The 22,022-nt window shown below is 42.6% G+C and overlaps 1 protein-coding gene across 1 annotated transcript; it reads left to right on the top strand.

Annotated features, from left to right (window-relative positions):
- Positions 1 to 19,860: 19,860 nt before the first annotated feature.
- Tas2r1 (taste 2 receptor member 1) lies at positions 19,861 to 20,783 on the top strand. The gene is given in 2 exon segments (XM_075977978.1): positions 19,861 to 20,761; positions 20,764 to 20,783. Coding segments are annotated over 2 exon segments (921 nt in total).
- Positions 20,784 to 22,022: the final 1,239 nt, after the last annotated feature.

Raw genomic sequence — 22,022 nt, 5'->3', positions numbered from 1 at the left:
AGTTCAAATGTTCATATGTGTTGTTCTTGTGTCTGTGAGAACCTCTTCTCACATTGTGTTGGTTTGAATAAGAAGTATTATCTCCAGGTACGAGTATTTGAACTCTTGCTCCCGGGTTGGTACTGAAGGTCGGACAGGTTGTGGTATGAAGTGCAGCCTTGCAGACGGAAGTCTGTAGTCCCACCACCTTTCCGGTTTCTGTGCTCTGCTTCTCTGTGTGTGACAAAGGCATGATCTCTCAGTTTCATGCTGCAGACAACTTCCGTCTTTCTCAGAACCATAAGCTAAAAGAAGCTCTTCACTCTGTATGTTGCCTTGGTCATGGTGTTTTATTGCAGGAACAGAAAATAATTAATACAGAGATATTTCAGCCTCTGGTTCATGTAGTAGGAAGTCGCTTATTGGTCCCTGACTGCTCAGCCCTGAAATAATCACACAGAAACTGTATTAAATAAATCACTGCTTGGCCCATTAGCTCTAGCCTCTTATTGGCTAACTCTTACATCTTAATTTGACCCGTCTCCATTAGTCTGTGTATCACCACATGACACTGGCTTACTGGGTAAATTTCTGGCATCCATCTCCAGTGGGACTTCTAGGCTTCTCTCTTTCTCCCAGCATTCATTTCTGTCTTCCTGACCTACCTAAGTTTTGCCCTGCTATTCTTCCAAAGCAGCTTCTTTATTCATTAATGGTAGTCATAGGATACAGAGGGAAATCCCACATCAGGTTCATGAATTTGGAATAGTGCTTTGGGGCCTAAGAAGGTCTTTGCAAACTGTCTGTTTATAATCTTTGTTCATTTTTCTTTTGAAGAATTCTCTGGCTTCCCCCACCCAGCTTTGAAATTTCTCTCAAAGTTAAGTGCATCAACTCAGCCACAATTATTTTTTTCTAGTGATCAATTATATTTTTAATACTGTTTATGGTCTGTTTGATGACACAGAACTTAAAATTTTAAGTAATTACATTTATCAATGTTTGCAGTATAATATCCATCTTCAGTTACTCTTTATTAAGCTACACGATGCATATGGAAAGACTTGTGGTTCAATGAGGTTTGACAAATACATGCCTCATGTAACCACGTCTGCAAACCAGATGTGGAAAACTTCGCTTCTCTGAGAAAGGGCCTCATGCCATGTTCCCATCTATTCTAGCCACATTCCCTGCCTGGTCCACAGACCATTGCTGCCCCGACTTATACCACCAGAGATTAGCTTTGCCTCTTTGAATATTTCACACGGGTGGAGTTCTGTTCAAGCACTCTTGCCTGTCTGGCTTTTCTCCTGTGTGTGATATTTTTGTCTCTCACCCCAATGTAGTATGTGTGTCGCTATTAGGAACAAAGCCACCATGAATGCTCTGTCGTTTGTCTTTCTGTGGACACATTTTTCATGTGTTTACAGATCAATGGCTGGGGTGGAATTGCTGGGTCACACACAGGGTGGACGTTCAGTCTGGTAACAGGGTGATCGATTCTGTTCCAGAGTGACTGCATCATTTACTGTACACCAACAAGGAAGACTTGTTCCAACAGTTCCTATCCACCGTACACCTTTCACTCCTTAATTACCTAACTTCTCTATGAACTCAGAGGCAACAGGATATAATTAATCCTTCCCAAGGATGGGTTTGCCACTTGTCTCAAAAAAATTCATTAAATCGCCCTGCATGGCCTATTGCTTTAAATATGGAAATGCCTTTGTATGTGTTTCCCTTCCTTGGCCAGTGCCTTTAGATCCTTGGTTTTCCCGGGTTTGTCCCTCGGTTTCCTCTCTGTTGATTCATAATACACTTCAATAGCTCATAGAGAAAGTCCCTGTCCTGCATTTTTTTTATTCAACAGATTTCTGGTGATTCTCGTGCATATAATTATGCAAAATGTTCACTATTTCTAGAAATTTGATTTTTGTTAGTCAAGCAACAATGAAAGAATAGATAATGAAGTCAAAATCATATTCCAGCCTTCTGAAAATTGTTGCCTCTGAGATAATAACCCAAATCTACTTTATAACCTGTCTTCTTCCTGACTCATAATAACCACATGTATTGATGGAGCGCAATGTGATAATTCCATAAATGCATACTATGTGTTTCAGGTCAGGATAATTAGCACGTACATCTCATTGTTCCTTGTGTTCGGAACCTAGACTCTTCCAGTTCTTCATAAACATCTGAGAGCTTGCTGTGAGTTATGGTGGCTGTGTTGTAGATATTAGAGTCCGCTGCTTCTGACTCACTGCATGTCAGAACCCACTGTCCAATACCCTCGACTCCCTCTAGTGATTAACGCTCCACTCCTGTTCCTCTCATCTCAGCCAGAATGGCTATTATCCAAAAATCAAATATAGCAAACATCACTAAGGATGCAGAGAGAAAGGAACTGCTATTCTGATGGTGAGAGTGATTAATGCTCTCACTATGTTGTATAGTTTTGAGGGGGCGTATCCTCAAACCTCTAGCAATGTGGCTGCCATGCACTCTAGCTACCCTATGTCTAGGTATGCAACAAAAATTAAATTGGCATATCAAGTCATACTCATGGACCCATGTTTATTATATCAGCATTCACGATAGTTGAGATATGGTAAGAGCCTAATGTCCACTAGTCAGTGCGTGTATGTGTTTGCGTGTGTGTAAAAATGGTGTGTGCATGCATGTGCGTATGTATAGAGGATGTTCCTTACCCATGAAAAGGATGAAATCCTTTAATTTCATTTTTAAATGATTTTTTTCTCCCCTAACAATCACTTATAATTTTGTATGGTTATAAACTCTGCCTTTTAAAATTTATTTTTAGTTATGGTGAAAGGGTAGCCATGCCCACATGAGACTGTTTTGCCTGCTGAAGAAGAGAGCCCTCTAGAGCCGAAGTTCCTTGTGGCTGTGAGCTGCCTGATGTGTACATGGACTCTGGGGATTGAACTTGGGTCCTCTGGAAGAGCGGGGTTTGTTCTTCACCACTGAGCTATCCTGGCTTGTGAAGTGGATGGCACTGGAGCATATGTTGTTAAGTGAAAAGAGCCAGATGCAGAAGGACAGATACCATCTATTCCCAGCCGTAGGCAAGAGCAGATTTCCTATGGCTTTAAAGGAAGCATTATATTTCACAGAAAATTTAGGAAAGGTGTAAAAATTCCATATCTAGTTGGAGTTCAGAAGCCTTTTTAATTAGAGCCTCAGGCATTATGGGAATTCCTATGGAAAGTAATTTTAAAAGTCTATTTTGGGAGGCGAATTTACATTTCTTGTTAATCTACTCCAGATATGGTCATGCGGTTCTCAAGACCCTTCACCAAAGCCCTTCCATGTGCTGTGAGCTCAGATGTGAAGTCACCTTTAGAGGGTACAAGATTGTTCCCAAGAGATCGCTGCCAAACCCATGCTGGCTTCTGCTCTCCCTTAAACCTCGGAGCCACCTTATGGCTGTGGGACTCGGCTTTAGGAGAGAACAGTGTGACTCAGTACAGAAAAGGACAGTGTAGTTAAGATAGATAGGGCTCGTTTTTAGTTCGGTACCCAGTATTAGATATAGTAATTAAAAGCTATACATACATTTCTTGTTTGGGCCGGGACTGAAGTACATTGTTTGTTTGTTTGCTTGCTTGCTTGCGAGGGAAATTGAACCAAATGTCAGGCCGAAGCTGACTGTGCACTCTGCTGGGAATAGAGGTTTGCATAGCCACTGTGGGCAACGGCAGACTAGGCCTGCTAGGAAAGCTGAAGACTTCCAGAATTACCATGAGCCAGCAGTTCAATTTCTAGAAATATATATATATATATATATATATATATATATATATATATATATATATATATATATATATTATATATCCCCAAAGAACTGGTGCAGAGATAGATCTCTAAAGGTGACACAGCTCAAATATCCATGGACAGATGAATGGGCCAAACAAATGTGGTATATACACACATACATGTACAAGAAAATATAATTGAGCCTAGAAAACAAAGGGAATTCTAATGCATATTACAATATGGTTGAGTGAGAACAGTGGTTTTCAGCCTGTGGGTTGTGACACCTTCAGGGATCAAATGAGCATTTCACAGAGGCCGCATAGATCTCCTGCATATCAGATATTTGCAGTACGATTCATAACAGTAGCAAAGTTACAGTTATGAAGTATCAAAAGTTATTTCATGGCTGAAGACCATCACGACATGAAGAACTGTACCCCAGGGCTGCAGCAGCAGGAAGGTTGAGAACCCCTGCTTTGAAGGGGTAGATCCAGCAGGGTGTGATTCTTCTCCTGCACCGTATTTACAGCCAAACTCATAATGAAAGGAGGTAGAACAGAGGTGGCCAGGGGCTAGAGTGCTAGAGTGGAGAACGGCAGGTTACTCTTCAGTGGGCTCGGAGTTTCAATTTTCCAAGGTGAATAAGTTTTAGGGGGTGGGTTGGAGAGAAAGCCTTGGGTGTGCTTCATGCCGTGAAGCTGATAATTTAGAAAAGGTTTGAAATGGCAGACTTTCTCATATATATATATGTTGCTAGAAGGAAAGCTAAGTTGGGCCACCATAGAGAGTCTCGCTTAAGGAGAGAATACTGCCTAGCATGTACTAAGCCTGGCTCCATCCCAGCGCTACCACAAGGTATAAGAAGAGGAGGGGGATATTAAAAAAAGAAAGAAAGAAAAATTGAAAGCAAATTTTAAAAGTAAATCAAAAAAATTGTTTAGGGTTGTATAATTAGTTAGAGTGAACTGAGGGAAAGAGGTGTGCATAGTGTTCGGAGTTTCTACGGGTCAGAAACTTAGAGTGTGCACATTCGATATAGCCTCATTATGTTGGCAGGCACTCTGTCACAGGGACATGCCACTGCAAGGAATGCTCAGAAATGCTCTGGGAGGCAGAGGACACCTTTGTAGGAACACAGAAACAGTGAAGCTCACTTCTCATGTAGTAATATGTAGCTATACGAATATACACAGAATAATTTCAGTCAATGCATGTCTGATAGGCTGGCACGTGAAGCTGATGGGAATATGCAGGAGGACAGGGAAGGCTCCTTTGCTGCATTCAAGGTGACATTGATCCTGGGGGCTCAGCTCTAGGTGGAACTGGCATGGTGTAGAAGGCTTGCAGGCTACTGAGACACAGAGGGTGTCCGTGAATCTCAGAATGGCATATGTACTGTAGAACTTCTTTTAGTCTTAAAATTCCCATGGGCACTAAGGGCAGGCACTGAATCAACTGAGTGAAATCGTACCCAATCAATTGTGATGAGATTTTTCTATTGATGTTGTATGTATAATTGTAAGTTTAGGTTGGGGTTTATTTTTTCAATTGATGACATTTCTAAGATGTTAGATATTTCTTCATCAAGTCTGCTTTGACTAGGCGTGGTGGTGTAAGCCTGTAAGCCTGTCAACCCAACACTTGCAATGCAGAAGAAGCAGGAGAATTGCCACAAACTAGAGGCTGGCCTACTCTTCCAAGTGACTAGAGGTTGGCCTAGTCATGCAAGTTAGTTATTGTCAATTTAGCATCTGGAATATCTGATGTTCCTAGGTCATTATGAGATGATGTCATAAGCTCTCTCTCCCCTGTTTCTAGCTTGCTTGGCTTCTCAAACCCAAGTCCTTATTGCTCTCTGTGGTGATGTGCATTTGAACAATTATTGCACCCATTATTTAAAGTATAACTTTTTATACAGACCTAAAAAGTTAAGATAGTGAGAGTCAGTTCCCTGATACAGCTTCAGAGCTGGTTGCGTGGCTCCTCCCCATGTCTGACATGACTTATAAAGAGATAAGATCTGATGATGATGTGTGGTAAGTCTAGGCCTCCACAGAGGCTTGGGCAACCCTGTAGCAATGGACCCAGCCACCCTTCCTGGTCAGTGTGCGTGATCTTTACACTCTGACTTTTATTTTCTCCTCTCATACTGCCACATCTTTTGCTCTTTATTTTAAGGTACAAATGCAGAATTTAATGCTTTGTTGTTGAGAATTTCATGGAGGCATATAGTAAATATGATTGTATCTACCCCCTACATTTTCTCTTCCAACTCCCCTGACACTGCCCCCTATAAATAGATAATCTTCAGGTCCCATCTCTTACCAAGGAGATCCTTTTGGCAGTGGATAGCTTCTGGGGAGGGGACAATATTTTTTTTTCTGAGAAGGTGACCACTAGTAGGTTCTCCGTGCTCCAATGAACGGTCCCTCACCTTGCATCTGGTCAGCACTACCTAAACTTAGTGGATAATTTTCTTTAAAGAGACAGTTGTTATTTTTAATGATTCCTTAACAAGGAAAACAAAGTTCCCTTTGATAAAGGCAGCCGTGAACAAGTCCTGCACAGATACTGGGTTGCAATTCTTTTTTTTTTAAATTTATTTATTTATTAAAGATTTCTGTCTCTTCCCCGCCACCTCCTCCCATTTCCCTCTCCTCCCCCCCCCCCTCAGCCTGAAAAGCAATCAGGGTTCCCTGTCCTGTGGGAAGTCCAAGGAACCCCCACCTCCATCCAGGTCTAGTAAGTTGAGCATCCAAACTGCCTAGGCTCCCACAAAGCCAGTGCATGCAGTAGGATCAGAAACCCATTGCCATTGTTCTTGAGTTCTCAGTAGTCCTCATTGTCCGCTATGTTCAGCGAGTCCAGTTTTATCCCAGGCTTTTCCAGACCCAGGCCAGCTGGCCTTGGTGAGTTCCCAGTAGAACATCCCCATTGCCTCAGTGTGTGGGTACACCCCTCCTGGTCCTGAGTTCCTTGCTCGTGCTCTCTCTCCTTCTGCTCCTGATTTGGACCTTGAGATTTATGTCCGGTGCTCCAATGTGGGTCTCTGTCTCTGTCTCCTTTCATCACTTGCTGAAGGTTAATATTAAGGAGGATGCCTAGTTTTTCTTTGGGTTCTCCTTATTTAGCTTCTCTAGGATCACTAATTATAGGCTCAATGTCCTTGGTTTATGGCTAGAAACCAAATATGAGTGAGTACATCCCATGTTCCTCTTTTTGGGTCTGGCTTACCTCACTCAGGATAGTGTTTTCTATTTCCATCCATTTGCATGCAAAATTCAAGAAGTCCTTGTTTTTTATTGCTGAGTAGTACTCTAATCTGTATATATTCCATACTTTCTTCATCCATTATTCCATTGAAGGGCATCTAGGTTGTTTCCAGGTTCTGGCTATCACAAACAATGCTGCTATGAACACCGTAGAGCATATACTTTTGTTGTATGATAAGGCCTCTCTTGGGTATATTCCCAAGAGTGGTATTGCTGGGTCCAGGGGTAAGTTGATCCCGAATTTCCTGAGAAACCGCCACACTGCTTTCCAAAGTGGTTGCACAAGTTTGCATTCCCACCAGCAATGGATGAGTGTACCTCTTTCTCCACAACCTCTCCAACAAAGGCTATCATTGGTGTTTTTTATTTTAGCCATTCTGACAGGTGTAAGATGGTATCTTAAAGTTGTCTTGATTTGCATTTCCCTGATCACTAAGGAAGTTGAGCATGTCCTTAAGTATCTTTTGGCCATTTGAAGTTCTTCTGTTGAGAATTCTCTGTTCAGCTCAATGCCCCATTTTATAATTGGGTTGATTAGCCTTTTGCGGTCTAGTTTCTTGAGATCTTTATATATTTTGGAGATCAGACCTTTGTCAGTTGCGGGGTTGGTGCAGATCTTCTCCCAGTCAGTGGGTTGCCTTTGTGTCTTAGCGACATGGGTTGCAATTCTTGAGCAATGCTAGAATAGTTTCTTTTCTGTCAGCTTAGAAAACACACACTCTACTACCCCATTTACTATTTTATATAGCAAGGAAAAACTCCTTCTTAGAAATCACCAACTGTCCTTTGTTTCTTACTGGAAGTTTTATTTTCTTGTATGGCATTTCTAAGACCAAGCACTGCCTCTGCAATTGTCTCCATTTGGGCAGTAAATAACTTATAATTGGGCTTGCGTTTGTAAATACATTGTTACCTGAAGACTGCTCTACTCAGTTTTAATCCATAGCTGTAATTGTTGGACCTTCTCACTTGAGGTAAGGGATAGCTTTTTACTATTTTTATTGCTGCCTTTAAGAACATCTTTAGAAATATCTGGAATATTATACATAACTTTAACAAAACTTTCTTTTGCTCTAAGACATTAACAGGGATAGATGAAGTTTGCATATTTCAGGCTCTTGGAAAACAAATGCAAAGCAAATGTAAATGCAACTCTCTGTTTAACACACTTTTGCATGGTGCAGAGCCACTCCCTGGAACATGAAGCCATAGTTACGTTTCATTAAAACTCTGTATTTGAGACAGAGCTTGCCCTGGGACATGTTGCTGCTGACTCTAGGTTGAATTACCGAAAAAAAATGAGAAAATAGAAGGTGCTAAAGGTACATTCCAGAGAGGAGGGAGGAAAGCCATCCCTTAGGAGGCATTGTGGGAGAAGGAGATGAGGCCAGGATCTTCCAGAGGAATTACATGGATGTGATGCTATTAGAGTCAGAAGAGTTTGCATAAGTCTTTGGCACTTCCTCCCAGCCCCTGAGCCACAGTATCGTTTTCTCCAGAGCATTTGCCATGTTCTGGCAAACAACAACAACATTGCTTTGAATCACCCCACTGCTTCCACACATTGTGGGGACACATAGCAACTTTATGCTTGGCATTTCATAGGGTCAAATGAATAGTTGTTTAATGGATGAACAAAAACAATGCCCCCAAAGTAATGGCATGTCTCTGACGCTGATGCTGAGAGTTAAGCTTATGCTACTAGCTTTTCTTTAGCAATGAGGAATTGTGGCCTTCAGGTCAGACTCAGTGTAAGAACTAGCAGGTAAAGGGTGTTAGAACATATAACAGCGAGCAGCAGGGGGGTAGCTTTGCAGAGAAGCCTAGAGAGGTCTCCTAGTTGCTGACTCTGCTACCTGCACACAAGCACACGACTTTACTCGAGCTGAATTTGACTTGAGGTCAAGATGCTTCAGAGATGTCATTGGTCACTGATGCTTATGTGTATCATGGTTTAAGTTGCTGATGAAGGAATGACAGCATTTGAGATTTTCATTTTGAAAAAACCATAGTTTGGAAAGCCTGTTTTGGACCTTGATATTTTCCCCTAGGGTTGACAAATGAGGGACCCCTGAAAGCCTAGCCTAGGTGTGTGGTCCCCATTGCTTACCTGTAGTAACTGTCTCATGATCCCATAATCCAAATGCCTTGGATCAGCTTATATAGATTGCCACCTGACTTTATGGAAAGCATAAATGTGTCATCATCTTCATACCAAGCCTCAGCCATCATGAGATGAAACAGGGACACCACAGATCACTGATGGTGCAGCCCCGTTAAGTATTGGAAAGATAAAAGCATGGATAGAAAGTGGCTCCTTCAATTTTAGTTTTAAAAGCATTTAGATACGAAAATTTGGCCTTAGTGCCAGGTCCCATCAGTCTAGGTCAACAGGAAGAATGTGAGCCCTACCAGTGTAAGTGTGAATCACTGGGATCGCTCTTTTCTATTGCTTCTTGGCGTCTTCCCACCACACTTCAACCTGCTGTGTACACATGACTGTATTTGCTTTCTCTGCTTCAGATCAAAGAATGATGTGCTTTAAATATATCTGACAACAATAACTTTTGGAATAGATGAGAGCTCATCTTGCTTTTATGGCCCCAAGCATTTATTTCACAGCTGTCTGAGTTTGAAGTGGGCTTTATGAATCCCTGTGGTAAATCATAGCCAGAAAATAAAAAGTGGACTAAATGTAGCCAACGTGGCACTCCGAGCACTTGCTGGTTGGTGTTGCGCATCTCTACACCTCCATCGTCAGGATTTCTAATCTCCTGAATTACGTTTTATGCAGGGAGGAAAATACATTTAAAAAGCAGCATTGTCTTGCTCTCTGATTGGATTTGAGACCTGGTCCACAGGAGGAAATTCTTACCAGATACTGTAACCTGCCAAAAACAAGCAACCATGGCTGAGGAAGTAGTGGGCCCTAGGGGAGAACTCACTACTTTGTTTAGCTAAATTGACAAGGCACCAAGCTGCTTTGCTAAATATTTATGTTTATATCCACAGATGATTGCTGCTTCCCCAGATTTAGTCAGAGAAGCTTCCCTTTGCAATTATAGCATTGAATGCAGAGACACTTGACTGTCCAAGGAACTTGAAATAGTGACAACCGACATCCCTAGAGAAGGCACTTATACTCCCCTCTCTAAAATTAATGGGTCATCGTGGAGGAGGAAGGGGCAGAGAGGATGTCAGAGCCAGAAGACAGAAAGAAAGGATATAAAAGCTGTCTCCTGGACAGGGCATAGACAATGCTGCCCTAACTTTATAGCAGATGCTCCTGTCTACCATGGGCCTACACAAGACTGAGCCTATCAGTAATCCACCAAAGATGAAGAAAGGGTTCAGAGGGCCCTGCTGCCCCATGTTGAACTCTTGGCTACTGATGGATTTTAGGGAGGAGTGGTCATAGTTTTGGTCCTATACCCACTGAGAAACCCACCAGGCTCCCATAGAGGGTCAAACTAAGTGGCTTCAAAATGAAGCCAAGAGTCCTAAATCTTGGGATGTGACTAATGGGGATGGAGAAGGGGGTTGATGATGATAGGGTGAGGTAGGAGCCAGTCGTGGAGAGTATGGTCAATAATACCTTGTATGAGACTGTCAGAGAGCAAAATCAATACAATCGGGAGCCAAACAACACATCAAATAAAGATCATGAATGTGGGAAAGGAGCCTGTGGTGAGGATGTGGGGCACAGAGATGACAGCGGGTATATTACCATTATGGGGGTGCATTTGCTCCTTGTTGAGCTTGTTTTTTCTTTCTTTCCATAATATTTTTACTGGTTATTTGGGAATTTTACATCATGAATCCTAAGCATCCCCACCTTCTAGTCTTCCCACATCCCCCACTGGTGACCTCCCCCTGACAAAAAAAGAAATATAAAAAACAAAACAGAAATAACAACAACAAAATCAAGTTCAATTTGTGTTGCCTGTATACTCACTGGAGAGTAGTCAAACTCCAGGTGGCTAGCCCCTTAAAGAAAACTTAGTGCTACCCTACCTGTACCCTTGCCAGAACTATCAACTATGGGTGCTACACCTCAGCATCCTTATCACAGTTTTTATGAGTTCTCTTTAGTGGCTTCTATCTAGGCTATTACTGTTGTGGGGTTGTGGTAAGGATAGGGGTTGTCACAGGAGCCTTCTATGTTCATCTTTCTCAGCTGTGAGTCTACAGCCATCAATACCATGGCAAAAGCTGCTTCCTTGCCATTTATAGTCAATGGGAGCATGGATCTTGGACTTACATGTGGTTTTTGGAGACAGCAAAGACCAAACATGTCCACACCAGACTGAATTTTATATACGTATAAAGTAAGAACAAATTGAATAAACACTTTAAAGACTCTCAGAATGCACACTTATTATTGTCTATTTAACCAAAAGAAGACAATATTCAGACTTATAATAACTGAGAAGTGAAATTTTATGAAATGACACACCTATGTCATACAAATACCTAGCACACCAAACAAACAAACACACAGAGGTCTACATTAATCATAAATCAGTTGGCCTATTAGCTCAGGCTTCTTATTAACTCTTCCTTACATCTTAAATTAGCCCATAATTTTTGTCTGTGTTAGCCACGTAGCTTGGTACCTTTTATCAGCAAGGCATTCTCATCTTGCTTCCTCTGAGGCTGGGTGATGACTGCAGACAGAAATCTCCTGTTCTTATTGCCCCACCTCTACTTCCTGCCTTGCTACTGGCCAATCCGTGTTTTATTAAAATACAAGTGACAAATCTTTACAAAGTACAAAACCACTGTTCCACAGCATTTGGTCATGGATTTTCTCACTACCCATCTGCCTAAGTGTGCAAAACAAGTGGTATCCAAGTCTTCCTTCTGTTTTATTAACAAAACTCCAGTTATCAGATAATTTTTAAAGAAGTTTGTTGAGTTCATCATTCTAAAGCTTGAAAGTCAAAAATTAGAGGGCTACATCTGACAGAGACCTTGTGCTATTACCTAGCAGAGAAGCAGAAGGTCAAGTAAGATATAAGAAAAAAGGGGTTGGGCTTGCTTGGAAACCCTCTCTCTCTTCTGTAGGAAAGGCCTTAGCTCTTTTCAATATCCTATGCATATTTCTATATAGCCACATCACCACATGCTATCCTAGGGAGAACCAGATTTCAACCAGATTTATAGGTACAACAGTATTCAAACCAATGCATGTAGTAGATAAAATAATATTCTACAACTCAAGAAAGCTCACAAAGTTTGGACAGTACTAATATGGCACCACAAGCACTTTTTAGAAGCTGAAATGCTTGATCTTGTTCATTATTGGCAATGCAAGGCTCCTTCTAGAACATCTCTGTAACTAACCACATGTGCATGTCTATTTTTATATGCAAAGGTCACTCTTCAAAGGCCACTCAATGATACTCCAACTGTATGAAGTAAGAAAGCACAGAACTTATTCCTCAGCTTTGGAGAAACAAAACAAGGTGCAGCATTCTGGGTCTTCCAGGGTTTGACAAAAGTAGCAGAGGCTGCTTTGAGCAGTCAGGAATCAAGACTAATGGAGGCCTCTGTGGATAAAACCTTGAGACCTGGTCCTGTCATTTCACTATGTCTTCTGGGCAGGATTCCCATCTGTGTGAGGCAAGAAAATAAATTCTAGAATAAAAGAGAGATATCATAAGAGCGAATATGCTCTGAGTTTCAAGACAGCAGACACATCATCTTGAACCATGTGTTCAATCCAGCAGTTGCAGCCAACATGCTTACAGATGTGTATTAAAATATACTTGACCATATATCTTCTAGATAAAGAGCAACCAGTCAATGCCAAGGGTATTACATTTAGTGGAAATGAATTAAACTTTGGATACCCATATGGTAAACTTATGCTTTATAAATTTTTTGTAGCATGATGCAATCTGAGGTGCCAGAGTGAGCATGTGATGGATAAGTGTGTGGATAGAAACCCCCAATGGTTCTGCATTGCTTCATCTTAAAATAATTATTCTAATGATATGTTAAAGGAAGCTCCAACTTCAATGACCAGAGCCCTCAACTCTAATGTCGAGAGCATGGGGTTGAGCCTGTGGTTCACTAAATGGTTGGCTTTAGGCAGATAACTTTTCAGTCTTGAATTCTTAACTGTGAGACCTGAAAAAGAAATCACTGCTTTTCCATATAACCCACAGCCATTATAGTAGACCCCACTCAGCAAAAACCCACCTCAGTCTCAACCAGTAATGCTAATATATGAGTTCATTTCAATGTCAAGGCCAGGATTAAACGAGGGGCTGGCCTAGAGATGACCCCTGAGCAGCACCCAGTCAAGTTCTGGTGGTTCGGACTGGGAGGTGGACCCATTCATAGACAGGTTCTTAGCACTGTCTCATCATGGCAAGATGGCTGCCAGCATCTCCAGTGCAGATAGGGCTGTCTTCTTTAGACAGCTCAATCTAAACTTTGAGGATTAATTCAGACAGACAATTTTGGCCTCATGTTGATCCCTGAATGGATGTTTCTGAACACGCAAGTGAGGTATTAACTGTCACACATGGTTGAATTCAGAGATAGAGCTGGTACCATATGGATAGAAAGGTCCATAGACAAAAGAGTCCAAGGAGAAGGGGTTCTCTCAAAGAAAGGCCAGGCAAATACAGGGGCAGGTGCTGGCCAGGCAAACCCTGCAGCTCTCCTGTCTCCGTTATTGCTGGGTGTTCCCTGAGCCTAGTGATGAAGCGCTCAGACTGCACTCTGCATCTTAGAGACGTTTCTGTTGGCATGACTGAGGGCGATCCCCAAACCTCTCTGCTCCTCAATTTGATTCTACCTAAAGCAGAGAGAAGACTGATTTCATAGAGTTGTCAGGAGGGCAAACGGATGTTCTTTTTCTGTTGCTTAGCATTTTAAACACTAGTATAATTGTAAGTATTTACGCTTTGCCCTCAAAGCCTGTGTCCCTAGATGTCTTCACTGTGCAACTTCTAAATGACATGTTGTTCCCATGCAATTTACATTGTTCTGACACAGATAAAACTTACAAATATTAATAGTTTTTGATAGGTACAGCAAAACACAGCTAACTGAATTTACCAAATTTAACACCGAAAAAATCTTTAGCTCAATCTTCCTTATAAATAGAGAGACAAATAGTTGAAATAAAAAAAAAAAAACAAAAAACCTGCCTCAGCCATGTCTAACAAGCTTAGGGCCCCTGGCTGCTAAGGTTGCTACCAGGCATGCAAGTACTATTTCATCAGAGTTTCCATCTAAAGAGCTGGCAGGAGTGGGGACGAATGTGACACACTGCTTAGATTTCCATTCAGTAACCTCTTCCCGTAGAGTCTTTATCTAGCCTTGTGACTAATGATCGTCTTCCTGCTAGCCAATTCTGAAAGCCAGCGTTTTTCCAGTCCTGTGGCTCTACAAACACCAGACTTGCTTTTTAGTACTTAGTAACCTTCCTAACCTCATAGGCATCCCCGTGGGCCATGCCCTCAGTGGCATTCTTGATTTTAGCTTTCGTCTAATCCTGCATGTCTTAACAAGCAGGACCAGTGTTTATGCCAATGACCCAGAAGTGATTTTTGATTTTCTTGTTTCTTTCTTCCTCCTGTCAAGGCCAAAATAGATTTGTTGCTTCTAGCTTCAGAATAATCCCAATCCACTTTCTTCTTCCTTCTTGTCAGCCGCAGTCCCATTTGAGCTAGTGATATCCCTTGCTGAACCTGATGTAGCCGTCAGGCCTTTCTGCTCCATGCTTGTCCTCTCCTGGCTTCTATGTGTGCTCTCCAAAATGAATGGCTTTTCTTCCGCCTTCTATTCTTATTCTTCTTCATCCTCTTCCTCTTATTCCTATCCTTATCCTTATTCTTCTAGACAAGGTCACATTACCTAGCCCTGGTTGGCTGGGGACTTTTTATGTAAACCAAGCTAACCTTTATTCATATAGGCTCTGCTTCCCCAGTCCTAGGATTAAAGGTATTAGCCACTATGCTACAGTTTGGAGCATAGGTCTTCCTGTACAATATATACCTTCAATCAAGCTTTGCAATGAGTTCTATACACTAAAGTTGAACTCTAGTTGCTTCTGTGATCCAAGTTCCTAATTATCAAGCCATGTCCATTTACAGGAGCATCCTGTTCTTGGGTCCTTTCCCTTGTCTCTGCTTCTGCAGAGAGAGCGGAGGTTTGAACTTAGATGTCTTGATGGCTCCACACTCTTTGTGTTGGGAATTCTATCTTCTGCTTGCTCTGCCTGGAATGCTCATCCCCAGGCCTCCCATCTCAGTCATTTATTCTCTTCCTGTAGGAGACCCCCTCTCTGACCACATGTGCTAACATGTTTCTTTCTGCATCACCGGGAGCTCTTAATTATTTTTTACATTTTTATTCTCGTCTTCCCTGCTGCAATGCAATTTCCATGAAGGTGGAGATTTTCATTTCATTCTTCACTCCGTATTCTATGCTTAGAATAGTACTCCCCCCCACTACACACATCATGAGCATGCATTGAGGTGTGGGAAAAAATAAGGCAGAAGGAAGAAACAGGGAAGAAGAGGGGAGAGGAAGAGATGAAGTAAGGAAAAAAAAAGGAGGAGAGGAGGGAGGCAAGGAGGGAAGCAGCAGCAGAGATTTGGAATTCCACAGAGGACCTTGGGATAGAGCTGAAGGCAATAGTGGGAGGAGGTGAGACTCTCTCCTCATCCCCCAGGGGCATCACGTCTGGCTTCGGTTTCCTCACCGTGACTCATAAAAGATTCTGGTTTGTAGAGACTTGAGTTCTGCACATGAAAGACTTACATGCATGGTGTTCCTCCATTGTTCTCTTTGCTAGAATGTGAATAAACTTCAGAGTATTGGATGGAGTAGGGGAGCCCAAAAAATGTTTTAAGGGGGATAAATGCGAGACAAGGGACACGTGTTTGGAAGTGGCCTGCGTATTAAAGACAACACTTTAGTCCTAAAGATCAACTGCACATGTACATGGGGAGATGAAAATGACAGATTTAAAGAATGATTGGCCTGGAAGAGCCTGGTGTTTGCCAACTACCATGTCGTGAGTTTCTAGTGGAACACACTGCATACCAGCTTTACACGGCTGAGCCGGTCCAGGGAGATTCAGAAGGACGCCAGCTTTGCACTGCTGCAGAGCTGTTACTCCCGTATTTGAAAGAAATTATTAACATACAAGAATGTTAATCCATGCACGTGTTTCTAAAAGTGAGAACTGTGTCCCTGATCATGAAACGTAAAGCACCCCGCCTGTCAGGAAGGGCAGTAAACTGTTGCTCACTCTCATGATGACTGTATCAAAGTAAACGTCTGTGTGGGGTTGGAGAGCAGAAGGATGAACACTGCAGCTCTTACCTGCTAAGAAGCCTGCCTGCGTCAATCTAGCTGCATGTGAAAACGATCACACGTCTTCTCCAGCAGCTAAATGATTTGAATATAAATAAGCAACTTTTTCCGCCTGTCAGTTCCCTCGAGAATATTTAGTGCTGTCTCCTTTAATGAGTGCTCATTACAGATGGGTGCCAGTGAACACATTTAATCAGGGTAATACGGGGTAATGATCATGTGAATTCTCCGCATCGGGTCCCGCTCCATCTGTTCCAAGCCATTTGTCCGTGTAAAACTGTCAACATTTTGAGCCTCTGACTGACAGGTGAAGCCAGACGTGCGTGGTTTTCATCTCAGTGCCAGGATTTCTCTAATGTATTCTTTACACTAAAAGAAACCCCCTGAAAGACCCAAAGGGGCTGTCTCCGTAGGAGCAGCTTTTCTTTAGATTGCTTCATTTATCATTAAAATATTTAGCTTGCTCTTACCTACTGCAACAATGCAGCCAAGGTTCATAGCTGTCTTGATTGGCGCAGTAGGTTCGTAAGAGAGACTGGAAGGCCTGACCTTGGGGGCCTTTTCTGGTAGGCAGTTTCCCAGTGATGGATGGGTCACTCTAGTAGCAATTCCACAGTTTGTACCTGCCATTCACAGACACTCTATTCCACTATCCCTCAGTGTAAGATGTTCCAGAGTTGGAGATGAAGGTCAGTGGTAAAACCCTTGCCCAGGAAAAGCAAGACCCTGGGGTCAGTCTCAAGGACCACTAATAAAATACCAGATGCACTTTTGAGGTTGTGGTAAACTGCTGGCCCTGCAAGTGCGAGGTCCTGACTCCAATCCTCCAGAGCCGAGGGAAATACAGCTAGGCACGGTGGCAAATGCTTGCAGTCCCATTACCAGAGAGGTGGAGATGGGGGGGGGTCTTTGGGGCAGCCTAGGGGTCTAGCCTAGCAGCATCTCTAAGTTTCTGTCCATGAGGGACCCTGTTTTAAAAAATAAGGTGGCTGGAATCCTGAGAAACAACATACTCAAGTTTGACTTCTGATTTCTATGCAAACATGCATACATATGTACCAGCACACACACATAACCATGCCTTTACACACATGCACCTACACATATATGTACCTGCACACACATGCAACTTCACACATATACACACCTTTACACATATGTACCTGCACATATATGTACCTGCACACCTATGCACCTTCACACACATACACACCTTTGCACACATGCATCTGCACAAACATGTACCTGCACACCTATGCAACTGCATACACATACACACCTTTACACATATGTACCTGCACACCTATGCACCTTCACACACATACACGCCTTTGCACACATGCAGCTGCACAAACATGTACCTGCACACCTATGCAGCTGCACACACATACACGCCTTTGCACACATGCAGCTGCACAAACATGTACCTGCACACCTATGCAGCTGCACACACATACGCGCCTTTGCACACATGCAGCTGCACAAACATGTACCTGCACACCTATGCACCTTCACACACATACACGCCTTTGCACACATGCACCTTCACAAACATGTACCTGCACACCTATGCAGCTGCACACACATACACGCCTTTGCACACATGCACCCGCACATATATGTGCACCTGCATACACATGCACGTCTGTACACACATGAGCACAGATATAAAACAAGAAAACATGGCTGTCTCAGACAAGCTGGCGGCTGGACTTGTCCTGGGGTAACAAGTTTTGACAGTCATTATGCTTGTTGAAGAGAAAATGACAAAAAAATTCATAATTAAAAACTGTGGTTTAAGCCTTATGAATTGTGGTTTTACTCTATTGTCTTTGTTTTTCAGGATGGCTCTAACAGTTACAGTGAACTATCTGAGAATGTAGTGGCCTCTACAGCTGCTAGAATGCAAGGGACAATAGGGTTGTCTGTGGTTGAGTTGTTGGAAGATGGTGTGTTCCCTTTCCTGTCAGTGCTGAGATGTTTACTGTTGTTCTGGACTCAGACCTCCCCCACTTCTCACGTGTGTTGTTGTGGGCTCTAGCGATCCAGGTTGCAGTAGTGAACCCTATGACCTGTGCTGGAGACACAGTAGAGACTAACCCATGCTGTAGATGCTAGGGCACTACTAGTACAAACTGACCTGTTAGTGTTGTGCCCCTGCCGTCAGGAAGCCAGAGTTAGACGTGACCCTCACAGAGTGCCTGGGATCTTTCCCTCTGCTATGTTGAGTTTGGTTCACTCCACAAACCAAGCGAGAAATGAACAAATGAACAAATGAGTGAGTTACGAGCCTCGTGGTGCACAGGGCACATCAGCCCTGTTTGCAATTGATGTGCCAGGCACAGCGGCAGGAAGCTTGAGTGAGAACAAGGAAGTCCAGGTAATATAAGGGTTTGGGGGTTCTTGGCTTCACTATGGCTTAGATGGCTGCTCCTCCATTTTTGCTTTCCTAGGCTTCAAAATGCAAAGTAAAAGCGATTTCATTTGGTGGGTTTCCTTCCAACAGAGGAAGAAGAATGAGTCCTATGTCATCACCATGCTCCAACATGGATCTGTGTGATAGTGTCCAATCCCAGACTGCCTCCCTCGACTGCTGCTGGAGGACTTTCCTGTGGATCTTTGTGTGTATGTATGTATGTTGTATGTTCATGTTGAGCGTATTCATTTGTGGGGAAATCTGAGTTCAACCATGAGTATTATTCCTCAAGGATGTGGTTCACCTTGTTTTTTTTTTTTTTATAAGACTTGGCTAGGGTCTGCTGAAATAGCTTGGTTGGAAAAGCATCAGACTGAGGTAGACTAACCAGTGAACTCAGAGATCTGCCTGTTTCTGCTTCCTGATGCTGGAAGGCAGGTGAGCATGTATAGCCTTTTATTAAAACTGTGACTCATGGGGGACTTGAACTTAGATCCCAACGCTTGTGCAGGAAGCACTTTACCAACTGAGCCATCTTCCTAGCACTGGTTTAGCCCATGTCTCATCGTATGTGGTTTATCACCTAACAGTGTTTGCAGTGGTCCTGAATGACTGATTTTTGCAGACTGGAGAACTAGTGTGGGGGGATCTTACATTCCTACCCCTGTGTCATTACTATGACGGAAGTGATTTGTCTTTATGTTGCTTGAGGATGTCTCATTAGCATTAAGTAGAATATAAATAAGTTTAGTCGTGAAGAAGCTCCCCACTAGCCACCTGAAGGGATCTGGTTACACCATTTGCTTTGACACCTAAGCAGACCTAAAAAATGCAAAAACCATCAGGAAGACATAATTTGTTTCAACAATATCTCTTTCTCATTTGACTGTCTTTGAGTTGAGAAGGAAACAGTATAAACAAATGAGTCCCACTTTCCTCTTCCATTGCCTTTCTGGTTAGCGTCGTCTCCAAAGGAGCTCTGGTCCAATTGAAAGAAAGAAATCACTCACAACTGAGACGGTGCAGAACTCTTTGTAGTATTTTAAGAAGCCATTGGTTTTTCCCTTTAAAATGCTGGAAGGTCATACATTCTTCCTCTTTTTGGTTATGATGGTGCAAATGCTCATTGGAATCCTGGCAAATGGACTCATTATCATTGTCAACACCATTGACATGGTCTCTCGGAGGAGAATGATCCCACTGGATCTGCTTCTCTCTTGCCTGGCAACCTCTCGGATCATTCTGCAGTTTTGTATCTTGTTTGCACAACTGGGTATATTCTGTTTGGCAAAGCACTCTATATTTACCGACAACATCACCTTTGTCTTCTTTATAAATGAATTGGGTCTTTGGTTTGCCACATGGCTTGGGGTTTTCTACTGTGCCAAGATTGCTACCATCCCTCACCCACTCTTCTTGTGGCTGAAGATGAGGATATCCAGGTTGATTCCGTGGCTGATCCTAGGATCTGTGCTCTATGCAACCTTTACTACTGTGGTCTTTGGCGGAGAGGCTTCAACAATTCCCAAACAAAATTTTGTAAGTTTTTTTTCTAAAAATTCAACTCAGGTCAAACCAATACCTGCCATGCCTCTTTCTATCTTCCTCCTGGGGCTCACACTGCCATTGCTCATCTTTATTGTTGCTGTTCTGCTCTTGATCTTCTCCCTGTGCAGCCACAGCTGGAAGATGAGGACTATGAGGGGCACCCAGGAGCCTTGCAAACATGGCCACATCAGTGCGATGTTCTCCATTCTATCGTTCTTGATCCTATACTTCTCCCACTATATGGTGGCCCTTGTGGTCTCCACCCAAGGCTTCCACCTAGGAAGCACAGCCTTTCTATTCTGCGGTTTGATGATTGGTATATACCCCTCACTACACTCTGTCATCTTAGTTCTAGGAAATCCCAAGCTGAAACAAAATGCAAAAATGTTCATTGTCCATTGTAAGTGCTGTCATTGTGTGAGAGCGTAGTCACTTCAGGAAGGTGATGCGGTCACTTTCCAGTGCTTGTCACTCATCACTCAGCCAACAAAGCATCCTTCTCAAGTGTATGTAATAGCATCTTAATCATCCAGCCTGAGGCTTACTGCTAGGTTTGCTAAAAATTAACTAGATTATCAGATTGCTACCATCCCTCATCCACTCTCCTTGGCTGAAGATGAGAACTCTTGGGTTGGTACTGTGGCTGATCCTGGGGTCTGTGCTTTATGTAACTGTGACTGATGTCATCCATAAAGTTAATTGATTATAAAAGCACAACACATGTTGGTGGATGATGTCAAGGTCTGTATCTCAGTTCTGATGTGTAAGTTCCATCTTGTAAGATGATGTCACTGATGAAGCAGGACAAACGAAGCAAGGGCCTTTCTGGATTGCTTGCTGCAGTGCTTATGAATCTATAATTTTTCTCAAAGTAAAAAGTTTAAAGAGAAGAAAAGCACAAGATTGGACTTACAAGGCCTGGAGAACAGAATACTAACATTCTGTGTTGGTTGCCTAAACTCAGACACCATCTCAGACTTGAATGAGTTGACTGGGTATGTCTTGATTGCAAGAATATCTTTTCCGTCTTGTTTGTTGAAGTCACAGAAAGCAAAGCCAATCTTCTTCTTTGGGTCAGAAAACAAGCTGAGGACAGCCAGGTCTTCTCTATCCATGTGAGAATGTTCACCTCTTCCAGGAGCAGAAAACCTAGTGGCAACTCATCGACTGTCAGGAAGGCTGGTAGACAGAGCAGGTGGAATTTTAAGAGGTGGAAGAGAATGAAGACGAGGAGGAGGAGGTGGAGAAAGGAGCTCTTTGTTTTCTGTAATTGTACATCTTCAACAGACAATGGCTTGCAAAGGTCTTTCATTTTGCATTTGTGGTCTGCTGCCTGGGGGGTCCTTTTGACTGATAGTAACAATTTGATAATCCCACTTCCATGTCTTCCCAATGAAGCAATATCAGTAGGGGTGAATGGGGTTCATAGGGTCTCCATCTGCTTGAAGTCATAAATACATTTTCTGTTGGGAAGATGACTTAGGAATCTCTCTCTCTCTCTCTCTCTCTCTCTCTCTCTGTGTGTGTGTGTGTGTGTGTGTGTTGTGTGTGTACCAGAGTATCATGTGTCATGCATTTTCATACATGTAAATAATGTAATTAATCACATCTGCTTCAATATCCTCCTTTGCTTACTCCTCTTTCCCTTCCTTCTCTCAAATAGTCTTTTTTTTTTCTTTTTTAAT

This window comes from Microtus pennsylvanicus, chromosome 6 (genome assembly GCF_037038515.1).
Source record: "Microtus pennsylvanicus isolate mMicPen1 chromosome 6, mMicPen1.hap1, whole genome shotgun sequence".
Taxonomy (NCBI): Eukaryota; Metazoa; Chordata; class Mammalia; order Rodentia; family Cricetidae; genus Microtus; species Microtus pennsylvanicus.
Note: the sequence above shows the minus strand (reverse complement) of the source record. Positions and strands in the feature narration are given on the sequence as shown.